The sequence below is a fragment of the Pomacea canaliculata genome, linkage group LG7 (genome assembly GCF_003073045.1).
Source record: "Pomacea canaliculata isolate SZHN2017 linkage group LG7, ASM307304v1, whole genome shotgun sequence".
Taxonomy (NCBI): Eukaryota; Metazoa; Mollusca; class Gastropoda; order Architaenioglossa; family Ampullariidae; genus Pomacea; species Pomacea canaliculata.
The window spans coordinates 1,612,599-1,629,264 of NC_037596.1; the positions used below are offsets into that span (position 1 = coordinate 1,612,599).

The 16,666-nt window shown below is 39.6% G+C and overlaps 2 protein-coding genes across 12 annotated transcripts in view; both read right to left on the reverse strand.

Annotated features, from left to right (window-relative positions):
• LOC112569471 (A disintegrin and metalloproteinase with thrombospondin motifs adt-1-like) overlaps positions 1–16,666 on the reverse strand; it is a 595,732-nt gene that overhangs the window by 269,588 nt on the left and 309,478 nt on the right. The window lies entirely within an intron of this gene.
• Positions 1–16,666, reverse strand: part of LOC112569475 (scavenger receptor cysteine-rich domain-containing group B protein-like) — a 60,541-nt gene that overhangs the window by 4,554 nt on the left and 39,321 nt on the right. Inside the window, exons 8-14 of the mRNA XM_025247276.1 lie at positions 6,230–6,377; positions 5,544–5,716; positions 2,585–2,732; positions 2,026–2,198; positions 1,464–1,602; positions 1,079–1,251; positions 346–603 (exon numbers count right to left, since the gene is read on the reverse strand). Coding sequence (XP_025103061.1) covers positions 346–603; positions 1,079–1,251; positions 1,464–1,602; positions 2,026–2,198; positions 2,585–2,732; positions 5,544–5,716; positions 6,230–6,377 — 1,212 coding nt within the window. The remainder of the gene's footprint in view (positions 1–345; positions 604–1,078; positions 1,252–1,463; positions 1,603–2,025; positions 2,199–2,584; positions 2,733–5,543; positions 5,717–6,229; positions 6,378–16,666) is intronic.

Here is a 16,666-nt window from a genome sequence, read left to right on the forward strand (position 1 = left end):
CTGTGTTGAAGATCGAGACATTATTAACCGTGCTTATTTCAAGAACTTTTTTTTATCGTAAGAGCTGTGGAATTCTCAGCTTCTTTATATATATTATCTGACATTTTTCCACCCTTTAACAGGTCAGGAACTAATTCAAAAATGTGTCAATAGGATTTAGAGAGAAAAAGAGGTTTGGCAAATATCTGTACGATATATCTTTTAATTTTTTGGAGAACTGACAATATAATCGAGAAAAATCTAGCAAGTAATTAAACCTGTTCTTTTTTTTAACTAGTGACCTTAACAAACAAAGTAAGTTTTATAAGTTTTTTTCTCGTAATTAAATATCTCTACTGTACTCACAATAAACCATAAGTAGGAGGCTATCACCAGATATATTGTTGACAGACGTAAAATTGCATGTCACTCGTCTCATATTGTGTGTCCTGGTCAGAGGCTCAAAGATAAGAAGATCTCCATCAGGACGACCACCTGCTGTTTCTGACCAAGTGGGCTTTTCTTCTATTGTGTGACTGTTTGGGGTCAGACACCTGAGAGCTGATGTTTTTCCAGCCATCAGCGGATACGACTCATTTGCAGACACGATATAAACAGAAGGGGCTGAAAAATGAAAAATAAAAGGGTTCAAATAATCAGATGATGTTTATAAAAGAGCATAAATGATCTTTAGAGATTTGTATTTTTATAAAAACATAAATATAAAGTGCTAGACTTGAGAGAAAGTTGTACTTCTTTTTGGCGGGGGAGGGGAGATTGTTAGACGTCTTGTATATATATATATGTTATTTTAAAACTAATTTTTGTTTCTTTTCCTTTCATGGTGAGGGTGTAGTTTTGGTGATCTAGTATAATTTACAAATGTCTGTATCTCTTGGGGTTACGGAAACACACACTTTACTGTAACAATCCTATTTTTAATAGATATACATGCTTTGATAAGTCAGGATGGTGGGGGGCAAACAGTTATCAAATCTTAAAACTTAGTTTGTTCCGTATTTTTATGCGAACGGCTTAATAATAAGTAGACAAAGTAAATTATATCAGTAATAAACATTATAAGCATTTTATTTCTTACTGTCGCTGCAAAAGACTCCCACATCGCTGAGGTCGCACTCACTCTTGTAGCCGTCTACATTCTGACCGCAATGGAAAAGATTGTTTTCATGGCTCTCACAGGTGAAAGATACCTTTAGCACAGGGCTATTACTAGCCTTATATGACAATCCATCTGTGTACACGGCTGCCCCTCTAAATAAAATGACAAAACGGGTTAAGTAAAATGTGCATACAATTACTCTTTGTGAAAAATGTTGACTTAAGATAGAAAACGAATGTTTAACTTGAGGGCGAGTTGTTAATTTACATCCTCTCTCTTGTGTTGCATAAATTTTGTAGAAACTTTATCAGCGTTTTAAACATAATTATTAGTGGACTTAAAGGGAAAGAAGCGTGTTTCTCACGTGGGTAGACGGAGTTGTCTGCACGCTACTGTCGCCGTCTTCACGTCAGACACGCAAACAGCTTGCCACGTGCTCCCGGTCTTCATCTCTACAAGGCCCAGGTCTTGTCTGGTGCGACTAGTGCCTGTCAGACGTAGTTCTGCCACAGGTAAGTACGTGAAACTTAGTATTATAGAACTTGTTCCATTTATAGCATGTATTATACATGTACATGGTTGAGTTGTAAGCGGCAACAACAAGTATTAGTAATTATTATTAATGTGTATTTTTGAAAATGTATCTTGAAAATTTTACATCATGTATATAGTCCATAATCAAACATGCATACTCACTCAGAGAGTCATCGAGGTATCATTTCCTTAAATATACTAAAAATAATTCAAATTGGATAGGAGGTCTTGTCCTCATTTTGTCTGTTTTAATCCGCCTTTTGTCGTCTTTAAAGTAGAGGTGGTTTTAGGAGAAAGTTTTTTTCTGTTCTTCTAAAAATATGTCATTAAGGTAAGGCATGTTTCCTCATTACACTATCTACAATAAAAACAAGCTGTAAAAATGTTCTTACCTATGTCGCAGACGATGCCAACATCATTCGAATGCTTGCAGGAGGTTTGATAAAGCATGTTGTGAGAGCAGATTCCCAGACTAGTTTCTGTTCCTTTGCAATTCAGACCGTCGAGCAAAATGTTGCCTGACCCTGCTCCATATACAACTGAACTCACAGCTGCTGCTCCAGTACTGCAGACAATCACAAAAAGATCGTAAATATTCTTATTAAATGTGTTTATTTATAAGCAGACAAAGACAATTCATGTCGATTGAATTTTGCAGTAAGGAGGAGATAAACACTGCGGTGGAGCTAGGCGTCACGCTACCAAGGCACGCGTAGTCTAAGAATCTTCAGGAAGGCTCACATAAGTGAAGTGGATTTAACAAATTTCACCCAGAATTGTTTTTGTCATCTTAAAAACATCGTCCAAATTTGTTACATTAAAAAAAAACACTACTAAGTTATTGACGAATGCTTTAGAGTTCGACACATTCCAGAACATCACTTGACCAAAATTGGGAAAAGGAAGTGAGAGATGCAGACAGCTAACATCTGTGTCTTAGAAGCAGCTTACCTGTTGAATCCTAACATCCTGCAGGCTACCTGCGCCTCTTCCTGTCCAAACCCTGTGTCACACACTGTAGTCCATTCCTCGTTAAACAAGATCTCAAGTCGCCCCGCCGCAGATGTACCGTGAACCAACCGCGCTGACATCTTGCTGGCTGACATGTTTAACAAGTGAAAACATTATAGGTAGTGATTGTCAGTGATTACTTGCAACATATTTTTGGTTAACAAGTTTTAATCATGAAAACTGTATACGTAGTGATTGATAGTGATTATATGAGCCATAAAGCAGTCTTTAGACTATAAAGATCGCGCTCTACTTGTATCTTTGAATAATAGTTTCCCAAAAGAGATTATCTTCTTAATTATAAGGAAGTTATCTATTAAAAATATTTGTAAACACGTATAGAAGTCCCTTACGACAGCTACTAAGTAAGGTAGATTGTCCTACTCTTTGTAACAAAAATAAAATGTTTTTCAACAGTAGAAGAGCATCTGTATACATCATGTTACATTTCTGTGTCCGAAATGGTGCCAAGCTTACGAGCGACTGTTCTGATAACAATTACGGATAATTAACCCTCTATTAAAGAAATAAATTGTTAGTCCATTGCCTATCCTCCTGTAGCATGGATGACCAATGAACCACTCAGTCTGATCTTCTCCCATTGATTTGTCGGACATGGGTGCCCGAGCGAAGAACTACTAGAGCTAACGTCGAAATAGTTCAAAGGGTCATCCATGTAGGCAAGCTCTTTGCTTATTGCACGGATTTCATCCAGTGATGGGCAATTTTCCATCCCTAAAATAGGAAGGTTAAACATGACACAATACTCCAAGAAAAGAGATTTAAAGCACTGCGGTCGCTTAGAATTTATATTGTACTATTGTGATAAATAAACAGTAAACACCTATTATATCCTACCATCCTGCAAGTTACGTTAGCACTATCAGTTCTAAATTGTCAGTTACATACTATGCCGTATTATCTGTAAAATAATTATCTAGACAACCTGCCATCGGTCCCGTTAACCATACATGTTGCCACTTGTTCAGCTAAGAGATTGGGCATCATTACACTTTCTTTCTAAACCAACACATTTTTTAATGGAATTTTCAAATCAGTAAGAAAATTTGCTATCATAAAAAACAAACAACATCGCTCTTACATTCGCATTTAAAGGCACATGAATAACAGAAACCGTTTCTCGTCTATTAAATGAGCGTGTACAAACTGGTGTTTGAGACCTAACCTTTTCGGATGGTGAGAGCGATGTCTCTTATGTATAGCAGCTGAATAGATTGAAATCTTTTTCAGTTTGCTTCTTGGCAATGTTGGTGTTATTACTGACTAGTGTTGTACATAAACTTCAGAGCTTTGATTACAATCATTTTCTTAACAGTTTATAATGGAGCTGTTTCAAGCACATCTTTAAGCTCACCGGTAGTCCTCCGAGGTCGTTAAAAAATCTCTAGGCTCACCCAGAAGAGGTTACAAAAAACAAGACAGTTTTTCACAAAGTTTCTATATAGTACCCCTTTACATCAATGTACTTGCTCGAACGTTGCTCAAGCATTTAAATTCTATCACGGAAGAAAGTTGCGTCCTGCACCATCAAAACCTTCTCTACACCACATAACTATGACCTCATCCTTGTTTCCCAAAGGTGACTACATTTGTGGGATATAAGTTTAGAAACATGTAAAAGTCAGATAGAGCTAAATCTGGTGAATAACAGGAACTAGGTGGCAAATCAAAGCCACGGTTGACTAAAGTTTGCTATTGCAACCTAAGGAAAGTAAACAAGTGAGTTAACTTGGAGCAATAGCACACCTCTCCTCAGCTTACCTTTCCCTTTCAACTTGACTTTTTCCTTCAGTTGTGTTAGTTCTGACGCATAGAACTGTCCATTAAAAGTTTTCACTTTCCCAGTTGGTCTATCTTGATCCGAAACAACAAAATCCATCTACTTGCCAGCAGATGCTTCCTGCTTAAATTTCTGTTTGGGTGTAGAACCACAGTGTGTTCATTGTTTGCTTTGTATCTTTGATTCAGGTTACAAGTGCCAAGCCGAGGTTTCATTTTGAGTTACTAATCAGCGGGGTTAATTCTCAAGGTCAGTCTGGACCACTCTCTGGAAGCGAGTCAGAAATGTCCTGAAAATGTCAACCTTTTGCAGTTTATGCTTTGGCGTCAGCTTTCTTGGAAGCCATCTTGAAGACAGTTGCTTATACCCAAGATCTCAATTAAAAAGTGTGAACTAAACCAGAAATAATTCCTATGGACTTGACTATCTGCTGTATAGTTAGACTTGTATCATCCGAAACCACACGATAATTGGCACTAACTTGAACCTCAGTCGTGTATGTTTATGGGTGACCGGACCGAGGGTCATCTATGCTGACCCTGCCACGCTTGAATTCAGCAGTCAAAAGTTTCATAGAAAGGGTTAGGGTTAGTACTTTTGTACTTTTTTTAAAAAAAGTGCAAGATCTGGCTGCTTTAGAAAGCACAAGGTGATAATTCCACAGTATAGACACGAGTATCTTACTGATGTTACAGACGACTACAACGTCCTTCGAGTGACCACAGGCGTTGATGAACAGGGGGTCAAGCCGACATTGTGCTAAACTGGTTTCTCTTCCCTGGCAGACCACGTTATTAAAGGCCTCACAGATTAAAAACATGAAAAGAGTTCACAAATGCAGATCACAACCGAAAGAGACTTGACAAACCTCGTAAACACCAATAAGTGAAGAACAAAACTAAGCAACACTTACAGCACCACAAAAAGCGTCTCTTCCGTTTCCTTTCACCCACACCACTCATATCTTGCCATGAATCCCATCCCGCATAAACGCGAAATCACCGCTTTCACTTGCAAAAGCAACACCAACAACAACAAAAACAAAAGCTTTTAGTAAGTTCATTGAGATAATTGCCACAGAAGACACAAGTATCTTACTGATGTTACAGACGACGCCAACGTCTTGCGAGTGATTACAGTATTTGGTGTACAGGGGGTCATGTTGACATTGTGCTAGACTGGTTTCTGTTCCCTTGCAGACCACTTTATTAAGCAGAATGTGACCTGAACCTTGTCCATTTCTACTGCTGCTGACAGCTGCTGCTTTACTGCTGTCCGTAAATAATGTGTCACATGTAATTATAAAAGAGAAGCATGACATTTGTATTAGCATTATTTCACATATATGTACAGGTCAATGCGACAGTAGAAAATCTTTTAAAAACAAGATGTAATTTCTGTCATTTACTGCTTTCTTCTCTTATAACTCTAACCAGATTTGTCATGTCATTTAGATATTTGACCGGTTTAAAAGATCATTTTAAATATTGCACACGTTTTTTTCTGTGTGTGTATTAGATTAGTTCTTCACTCTATTCATGTTAGTGAGGTCTTCAATCAGATAGCATACATCGAGATTTTTTTAACTCTGTCCAGACATCAGGTGGTAATTGAAAAAGAATCATTAAGGATCACGACTTAAAGCCCTTAAAATATTGCCGAAACTTTATGTCTAAGTTTAACACATCTGACACATTAATAATGTAAATAGTCTTTAATTTTGTATCAAGAAAAATTACACGTAGCCTTCTCTTATATACTTTAGAAGAAGAAAGGTTACACACCTTTTAAATCCTAGCATCCTGCAAGCTACCTCAGCCTCTTCCTGTCCAAACTTATCGTCACACACTGTGCTCCATTCTTCGTTGAAAAATATCTCCAGACGTCCTGCCTGTGAAGTGCCGCCAGCCAGACGTGATGTCATCTGGTCAGCTGACAAAGTTACAATGTATATATACATGTATTGTCTTTACCCTTAACTTAATCATTTTACAAAATTTTGTTTTACAATTTCCTGACAATGCTTATTGTATCAGTTGTTTAGAAATACACACTGACTTTTGCACTTAAAGGGCAGCCGACATTCTGTAACGGATCGCCATGTATAATGTATCATCTGTGTCCAGTTGATTAACACTTGTGACTTGAACATTAAACACTTCTTTCCGAGTTACAGAGGACCACAGCTCAGAACATATTATGGTTTGCTTTGAGACCAAACATGTTTATTGAGTGACCTATAGGAAGACAGATGTGCAGCCAAGTTACAAATGTTCCTGTTCATACCACAGGTGCAGTTGTGTAACGGATCAAATAAAGTTACTGGTCGCGAAACAAAGTGGAGTAATCTTGTCTGTGGTGCTGATTCCATCAAATAATACAGAGTGAGAAGCAAAAAAGATCAAGAGAGGGACGTAAATTAAACAACATCAGAAATAAAATGTGTAATAAATACTATTTAATAGGCAGCGCCAAAATCAGTATTATATACACTTCGCTTACAATCACCATTAGTTGCCCATTTTAGGCCAAAAGATTATCGTGATGGTGGAACACCTGAAGGTGAGCATATTTACAGTTCCCCCATCTTAAGTAAATCTTATACGCTTTTAAAGCTATTAGTTACAGTTTTTGTCTGTACAATCAATAAATTTTTATTTATACTTAGTTTTCTTATATTGTTGACTGTTGGTTCGTTTGTGGTCTTTGGCTTACTTAAAAACAGAATTGTCATTAAACAGAGAAACGTGAAGTTCATCATTAATATCATTCCTTCATTGTCTGCCTATATCAAACTCAACCCTTTGAAGAAATATTACTTTGTTTAAAAAAAATGTTTTTGAGATGGGCCTTAAGACCAAAAATCGATCTTCATTGTATTGGTCATCATCGCTTGCGCCACCGATACTTAACCATATAGAATATATATGTGTAGTTCCTTTTTACAACCTATCGTGTGACTAAAACGTATAGTCATGAGAAAATAAAACCAATTCTTGACAGCTACATAATTATTTTTCCAATAATAACCATTTATTCGAAAGGACTTTAAAGCTTACCCTATCTCCAAGAAGCATATATTTATAAAGGGTTATGTTAGAAAGTTAAGCAATATGAAAAGAATTTTGACAGAAAATTAGTGGGGAGAATTTAAATAGAAATTTAATTTGGAGATGAAGTTAAAGGGCTCCTAACAAACTGACGATAAACAACATGATGGGTTATGGTACTAAAAGAGAAAAGGTGTCTTCTTGTCGGCTTTGCTACTGACCATGTTTTAGGACTTGTTGAACGTACATGGTATTTCTCAGGAATATAAATTGGTTTGTTTCTTCTTGTCAGTGTTGGTGATCCACCGTAAGTGACTCACCCAAGAAAGCCAAGACCGACGGCTCTAAGAACGGTGGAAAGATGGTAAACGGGCAACAGCATCGCAGTCACCAAGAGACACAAGAAATGGGAGACAAACCATCGGCGTGGATGGACGGGAGAGCTGAGCGCCTGATTTTATGCTTCGCCGTGCGTTAATATTAAACAGCAGGCAGACACAGCTCTGAACAGATGGAAGGATAATTTGGGGAAACAGTCCAGAGTAGATGCCACCAGAAATCCGTGGACGAACGATCAGAGAATAACATTGCGACAGATGGCGAGGAAGCAGGAACAAGCTGTTGGTCATTAGGGTTGCTCGTTGAGTCTATGTTAGTTTAACTCTAAGGTTGACAATATTTTATACTATGATTTAAATATCTTACATAAACTGCGTATAATATGCATATTCTTATGTGAAAAATATGTATTGACTGTTTTTAATATTTATAGGCTTAATTCCTAAACTCGACTAAACGTTTTTTAGATGCGTTCTCGTTTTGTTGTATATTTGTTATATTGATTGGTGTGTGATTTTGTGTGTGTAAGTGTGTTTTTATGCTAACAGAAATAAATAATGCACCATTAAAATGCTAAGTGAAAACAAGTTTTTTTATCTTTACAAAAGTATTTATAATATTAAATTGACTTCGCTAATTTGCAGATAAGCAATGAAAATGTACACTACAATCTGTCTAAATTTATTACCTTTTCAGACAAAGAAAACTCTTACTGCGCTTTGTGTTATCTTTATGCCTTAATTCAGCGGTTCTCAACTTTTTACTTGTGATGCCCCCCTGATGAACAAAGGTACGTCCGCACGCCCCCCTTAGCCAGCAATGTAAGCTAATTTCACTCATACCGATATAAGAAACTTTTGAAAAATGACAACCTTCGCGCCCCCCTTGTAAGCACGTCGTTTGAGAACCACTGCCTTAATTCATAATTAAAAATTTAAAAAAAGTTTAGTTTTACAATTGTGATTAAATATTCTTAAAATGATAGACGATCACGCATTTCGAACACAAACACACAAACACATTAAACTTGTATAAGTAAAGGTTTTTGTAACTTTACAAAAATTGTGCAAATAAGAACACATATCAAAGTCAACTAAACTGGTGAATTACTATGTTTAATTACCAATTTTGAATTCATTTTTATTACTTTAAACAAAATTACAAAATAAGCAGCATTTACATCAAATTAAGTGTTTAAAAAATATATGTCTTTATTTGATATTTATTGCTATTATAGAAAAGCCACTGACAGCTCGAGTGGCCAAGATTTTGATCAACCGACATATAACGAGAAGGTATTTTAGGCATTAAGACGGAATTAGTAATTATGTAAGCGAATGGCAGCTGTTACAATATAAAGACTTAGAAAATTTGTGCGATTCTTAGCCAGGAAAGCTTAAAAAAACCCCAAGACAATAGAATCCAAAACTGTCAATGTATGTAGATAATTCTGCACTATGACCATGTATTTTTTATATAAAAAACGTTTAAAAACAGGTTTTAAATTCTCAAAAATACAATGCTGTCATCGACAGTACAGATATGAACCTGTTTGTGTACCTCATGTAAGGCTAAGTAACTCCCCACAGCACAGCATTCTTTCACCGTTCCTCTTCATCCTGGCCATGGACTGGATCATGAAGACTTCCACCGACAGTGAGAGGAGAGGGATCAGATGGACCATGACAATGACAGCAACAACAACGCTGGAAGACTTGGACTTTGCTGATGACATTGCCCTGCTGTCACACCGCCACCAAGACATGCAGGAAAAAACTAATGCCTTCTCAGAAACAGCTGGAAACCTTGGCTTGAAGGTCAAAAAAACTAACAGTATGAGAGTGAATGCCAGAATACAAGACAGCATCAAACTAAATGGAGTAGAGACTTAGGAAGTTGACATTTTCATCTATCTTGGGTCCAAAATGTCAAACACCGGGGATGCGGAGGTGGAGATTCGAGCCCGACTGGCGAAAGCCAGCCAGGCCTTCGCCTCACTCAGGAGCACATGGAAGGCAAAAAACATCAGCCAGAAGATCAAGCTGAGAATCTTCAAGTCAAATGTGATCAGCACCCTCCTTTACGGATCAGAATCATGGAAGATGACCAAAGCCATCAGTAACAAGCTTGACGTCTTCCAAAACAGATGCCTCAGGCGCATACTTAACATCTTGTGGCCAAACACCATCACCAACGAAGAACTCCATCGAAGAACTGAAACCGAGTCCATCACCACGCAGGTTCAACGAAGGCGTTGGCAATGGATTGGACATGTGCTCCGCCAGCAGACAGCAGACCTCTCCACAGTCGCCCTACGATGGACTCCAGACGGCCGAAGAAAACGAGGACGCCCAAAGGAAACTTGGAGAAGAACAGTGGAAAGGGAGATGAAAGGAAAGGGCTGGACATGGGGTCACCTAGAGCGGGTTTCAGCCGATCGACATCGGTGGAGGACTCTGGTTGAGGCCTTATGTGCAACCTGATGCACGAAGAGGATTAGACAGATATATAGAAACACCGTACAAAAAGATGAGGACCAAACACACCAAACAGGTTCTCTTAACACAGACGTTCTCACACCCTGTGTTAGCCTCAACAAGATCGCTATAAGATAGTAACAAAAGACCTGATAATCGTGCAATACAACCCTATATGTAATTTTATCATTTTCTACGATTTAATTCAATTTCTGACCTTCTTGAGATCAATACTTAAACCTGCAGCATCCATGAGCTTTGTCAGAGCTGTAGCGGCCATGTACGACTTACTAATGTCGTGGGTTTTGAAAAAAGTGAAACTTTGAGAAAGGTTTTATAGTCACCACCGCCTTTCAGTACTATAAAAAAGTTTGAATGACATAAGAAAGAGAAAAAAACTCTTTACTTTGATCAGTCCCAAAGTGCCTTCCTAAGGTCTAATACGCAGTCAACTACGAAATAAGAAGACAATTAGTTATTTCCTTTTACAGCCGGAAACTTTTTACAAGTACAGATTACAGAAAAAATGGCTAATGCGTTATCTTATGTGCGGACTTCTTACCCACACTCAGCACCACGAGAACTGAGATCTGTAAACACTGACGGCCCTGTACATCATGGTGCTGGAGGTCAAATTTTTAGAGATAGTCGGGTGTCTGACTGACAAGAGACTGAAACGGAACCTCAGTGTAGCAGCTTTTTAAGGAAGTAACTAACCGTGTGCCATCCCATTTGCTAGCAATCACGTGCGTAATTTTGATTGGATGATTGTGAATCTCTGCTGTCTTTGTGTGCGTAAATGCGAAGAGACTAATGTATTAGTGTAAGTCTTTGCGTGCCATATACATTTTGTGATTGTCCATAAATAATATTTCAGGTATTTCTAATATTTAGCTATATCAAATTGTGATATTTATGTGTAGTGGGCCGGTAGTCCGGCATTGTTGTTAGTTTTGGCGGGATCTGCTAGGGCATGGTGAGAGATGGCAAATAGCGGTGATTGGCTATGGTAAAACGGCGTATGGTTCCGACCGTATCAGAGCATCGCAAAAGTTTACCCCTTCCCAGAGGTATATAAGGGCAGAGCTGAGACGAGGAGATCAGATCAGAGTCGGCGGAGACAGCGCGCACAGCTACACGACAAAGAAGAGACAGCTCCGACCTCTAGCGCCTCGGGCGAGCGACGCAGCCATGACCATTGTACGAGGAATAAAGGGTCGCACACCTGCTGACTGTTCCTGGCTTTTTGGTTCGAGTGTTGAACTGTTGTTGTCACCATACAACCCCACCTTACCACTCGGTTACATTTGTTTATCGTTAAACGCTGTCAAACCCCTCCCACCCACTAGCCCATCATACTCAAATGCTACCCTCTGGCCACAGTCGGAAATAACCGGTTGCCATCTTGCCAGATGCGAGTGCACTCATAAAAAAACCATAATACAGTGATACCTCGGTTCTCGAACATAATTCGTTCCGGGAGGACGGTCGAGAACCAAATTGTTCGAGAACCGAAGCAATGAAACCCATAGGAAATAATGGAAACTGGATTAATTCGTTCCAAGCCCCAGAAAATGCCTATTTACTGGCCTAATTTGTATATAATATGTAGAAAAACATTAGTCCCAACAAGAAATAAGAAATAAAAGTGTATTTATTAAAACAAAACAAAAAATAAAATGTACTGTACAGTACAGTACAGTAAATTGTGTTTCATTTACTGTACCTGTACGAAAATAAGGAGCAGTTTCTCCATTTCCTCCATTATCTGAGGCCTTTGCTTAGTTATCAGTGTTACACCTTTGGCAACATTGGCAGCCTTTATAACAGCTTTATTCTTAAGGAAAGTAGAGATGGTTGATTTTGGCATGCCATACTCAGTAGACAGATCCGAAACACGTGTGCCCTGTTCATATTTGGCAATGATTTCTTTCTTCAGCTCAATAGTTGTTCTCACAGCTTTCCGCTTACCTTTGTCTGCATTACCACTTCTGGCTTTCTTTGGACTCAAGTCTAAGGGTTAAATTCAGTGTACAGTACAGTAATTTGCAATACAGTGCAGTACACACAAAGCATGACTCTCTCCACATTACGTGACTCTCTCTCTCTCTGCACTCACACTGATGACGCAAGCAAGGCGCGCTGGGCCCAATGAAAACCATTCGGCTCAACTCGTCTCATCTCGGACGTTCGGATGTTCGAGTTCCAAATATTTGTTCGGATTCCAAGACAAAATTTTCTCGAATTTCCTGGTCGAATACCAATTTGGTCGAAAGTCAAGGCGTTCGAGAACCGAGGTATCACTCTATTTTCATCATTCCCACCGAGCAATTTTTATGATGTACACATGACAATTTTCTGCGTGCTTGAGTGTAAATATCAATGCGTGGGTGATAAAGGTGACTGTATTTTTGTGGTTGCATTACATGTTTGAGCTTCTAACAAAGAAAAACAACATAAGTCTTGTGAACAGCGATATTTTAACAATACTTTATTTAGCTTGAGTCTGTAAAGGTGACAAACAACAAATGCTAATGCATTTGTAAGATGTTACAGCTTTGCTTATTGACGAAATTTAAAGAGAAGCATAACTTCTATTAATAGCTTTGAATGGTGAAGTTGAAAGTTTTCACCAACTCGTCATACTTAAATGCTACCCTAACAAACACGAGTGGAGACTGTCCGGGTTATGCTACATGTGTAACAAGCCAGGACACCTTGCTAAACACTGTAACAAAGTCAGTGGAAGACCAAAGCAGTTTTGCTTATTACACCAGTCTAGGGATCCGGCCTATCTCAACCACTACAGGTAGTTAACGACAAATGATACAAACTTGCGATGGATTCGTGAAATGAGTTCCCACTCATAATTGATGCGCCCTTCGCCACCAACCAAAGGACCTGACATGAGGTAGTGGGTATTACGTGTAACAACCATGGAGGCATGCGCTTTTGCATATGTTGACGTGTACTCTCCACTAGGCGAAAGGAAGCTTAAAGCAGCATGTTACAAAGGCTCACTTCGACCGGTCACATTGGGTTACAAACGGGTCATGTGTCCTGACAAGCGAGCTCACCTCACAGTGGCGGGGCCTGCTACCCTCGACAAAAGTGGGACCAACCCAGGCACATCAATCACTAAAACGTTGACTAAAACCAACTCAGAAAAAAGAAAAACGAGAAAATCTTCAGGTAGAGGACAGCAGCCGTGATCGGCGCAAGCATGTAAACCAAAGATGTCAAAGATAGGTTTCTCATAAAGTAAAGCATTTGTTACTGGCGGATGAAAAGAGAAGGAAGGGTGATCAAGCTTATGGTTGTATCGACGTCGAGGTGAGCTTGAGCTATGCGACAGTCGCACGAGTATTTGTGTAGACCTAATCATCCTATGAAAGAGACCCATGCTCGAGTAACTATATCACAGTAGGAGCCCGGCGTCGCACATGATGTCAAACGGTATATCAATGGATGCGATTTATGCAGAGAAATGTCAAACAAGTGCAATCGGCCAACGTAAGAGACTCATAGAAAGGAAGGAAAGACCGACGGCGATAAGAAATATGCGTGACGACAGAAAGAAGTGCGACGGGCAACGGAACCGCAGTCAGCAAGAGACACAACTCCAACAAATGGAAGACAAGCCAGTAGAGGAGCAGTTGGTTTTGCACGGCAAGGAAAACTGAATTACCGGCCGGAAGACGCGATCCGCTTAAATCGACAAGAGAGCTGATCACCTGTCTTGATGCTTCGCAATGCGCTGACATTAAACAGCAGGCAGACCACAACTCTAAACTTATGGAAGGATAATTTGAGAAAAAAGTCCAGAGCACCATAGGCTATTCGAGTTCTACCCTTGTAAACAAGTGTCAAGGCGTAGACAGAGATTAACTCCTATAAACCATCCCCGTAAATTACAGTCCAGCAAGGGAGTTGCAGATGGTAGAGTTTAGTCTCTAGATTGAAGATAAATTTGAATACAGTGAATTATGTTTCAATCACGTATACCCAGGCCCGGTTCTACCTATTAGGCGACCTAGGCAGTCGCCTAGGGCGCAGCGACCGAGGGGGGCGGAAAAAATGGCCTGCTGTTATTTTTAAGATGAATAATTTTAGGGGAAAAATTTCCTTTCCTCTGCTTGTAGACTGACCACCACGCTAGTTTCTCAGTACATGTATGACAGGAAAACCCCACTATCGCATTATCCCAGGGCGCACCTGCAGTGACCACAGCTAACCAGCAGGCAAGTAGAGGGCGGAGGGGCGGGGAGGGGCGCTGAGAGGGGCGGCGTTGGTGGAAGGCAAAGGAAGGCAAAGGACCAAAGGTGAAAGGCACCTTTTCATCAGCTTGTAGGTTGACTTCATCACCGAGTTTCTCAGTTCATGTAGTGATGTAGTACAGGAAAACCCATTATTACAGGGCGCACTTGAAGTGACCAGCTAACCAGCGGGGAAGAAGAGGGCGGAGGATAGACAGCGGAGGGGCGGGTTGGTGGATGGGACTCAGTGCGGACCCCTAGGATGGAGTGGACCACATTCCTCTAATACCAAGCTCACCTTTCTTTCTTCTATCCTACTTTGGAAGATGTTCCACACTTATGCATTGAAAACACTGCAGCTGAGATCAGGGACAACAACACTGACTTAAGTTTGCTACGAGTTTGGTTATGACAACTAAACAGTTGCTCAATATTGTTTACACTTACGAACTTTCAACCCGAAGGAACTTACCTAATGTCACGAACGCGTTCTTAGTTAATAAGAGTATTAAAGTCTTTAGCAGACAAACATCAAGGTAGAGCCATTTGAAGTTTATAGCATATCTATTTACTGACACTGATGGCCTATAGTCTTGTACTTACTGTTGTGACTCATGGTCGTGAATATTTAACTTTCTTATTAATTATTAAATTTTTGTTCGATTGGTGTATTACGCTTAATTTAGTTGTCAAATTGTAATGTTTATTTTTATTATCTAAGAGTGCATCTGTTTGTCTACAGTTTGAACGGATAGCTTGTTGTTATGCTCCATTGACAGAATATTTGAAATTGGTTATTAAGAGATAATGCGTACTAAGACCTACAGTCTATATACTTCTCTTGTTTTCAACAAACCCTATGCTGGACACCACGCAGTGTTGATTTCTGGACTGTGTTTGGGAGCTGCCCTGACACCATGATTTACAACTTTGCATTGTTAGTGTCCAGAAGACTCTCTCTTGACAGACTCTCTCATTACCCGCCCACCTGTGAGGTGTGACTTTGGATGGGAACATGAGGAAGCTGCTATGAGGGTGGTCTAGATGCTGGAAGCTGTGATAGCTTGAGTTTTAGACCACACAGCAAAATAAGACCAGAGCAAGGTGCTACACATTTCTTGTCTCCATCAGTGTGCACTCCATAAAACCTTTTACACGAGTGTTTGAAATGCCCCTACTCATAAGTGTAGGCATTGGGGAGGCATGATTGGGGAGGCATGCAAGCATCCATGTGTGTATGATGCACGCCTGCAATTGAAAAACAGACGTACCTTTTCTTGACAAAAAGTAGTTCTTACTTATAAGTTATTAATCAAATCTGACAGCAAATTCTCAAAAAGATTTAATTTTAATAAGCCATTCTTTGACACTTCTGGGTTCTAACGCCTCTGGTCCTAATGAGTTTTTGTAGAAAACCACTTTACTACTATTTTTAAGCAGCAAACATGTAGTCAGTTCGCTTTTACTTGTTAGTTCGTCTGTAAGATGAGGAAGAAGAGAACAATTGAAAGGACTTGCCGATGGAGGTGCTAGCAGCTAGGTGGACAGGCCCACAGGTAGCGATAAATCTGTCACAGTTCATGACCAGTCCCATCAGACTAGAAGACTGGACAAAGAAGGTGGTGCGATGTTACTTGATAGTTGTCCGTGAGATGAGAAAGAGAGAAGAGAGAAAGATTGAAAGGACCTCAGTGGGGTGGCTTAGTGGAGAAGGGTAGAGATAAATCTCTACCACTTTAAAGACAGTCAGATCACATTACCTGGGCTGGACAGCCGAGACTGAGGGAAGAGGTAGTTGTAACTTTGAACTTAAAACCCACAGGACGATGTACAATCCGCACTTTTCTGAGCGGCTGCAGACATCTCGTGCTGCTGTTTGAATTGACTTTGTAATCGTCTGTTTGGGTGCTTGGAGCTATCATCCTTCCACAGCTGAGTCAGTAAAGGTTGTGAACTGCATTTAGCCTGCCAGACTGAACAGTGCTACTGTCCTACAGCCACTTCATGAGAGTTTGTAAAGATAAGTTCGCATGAATTTTATACACTGTGACATAGCTGAATATATTTTATTAACACGATTTATGTCTTTCTTTACATTA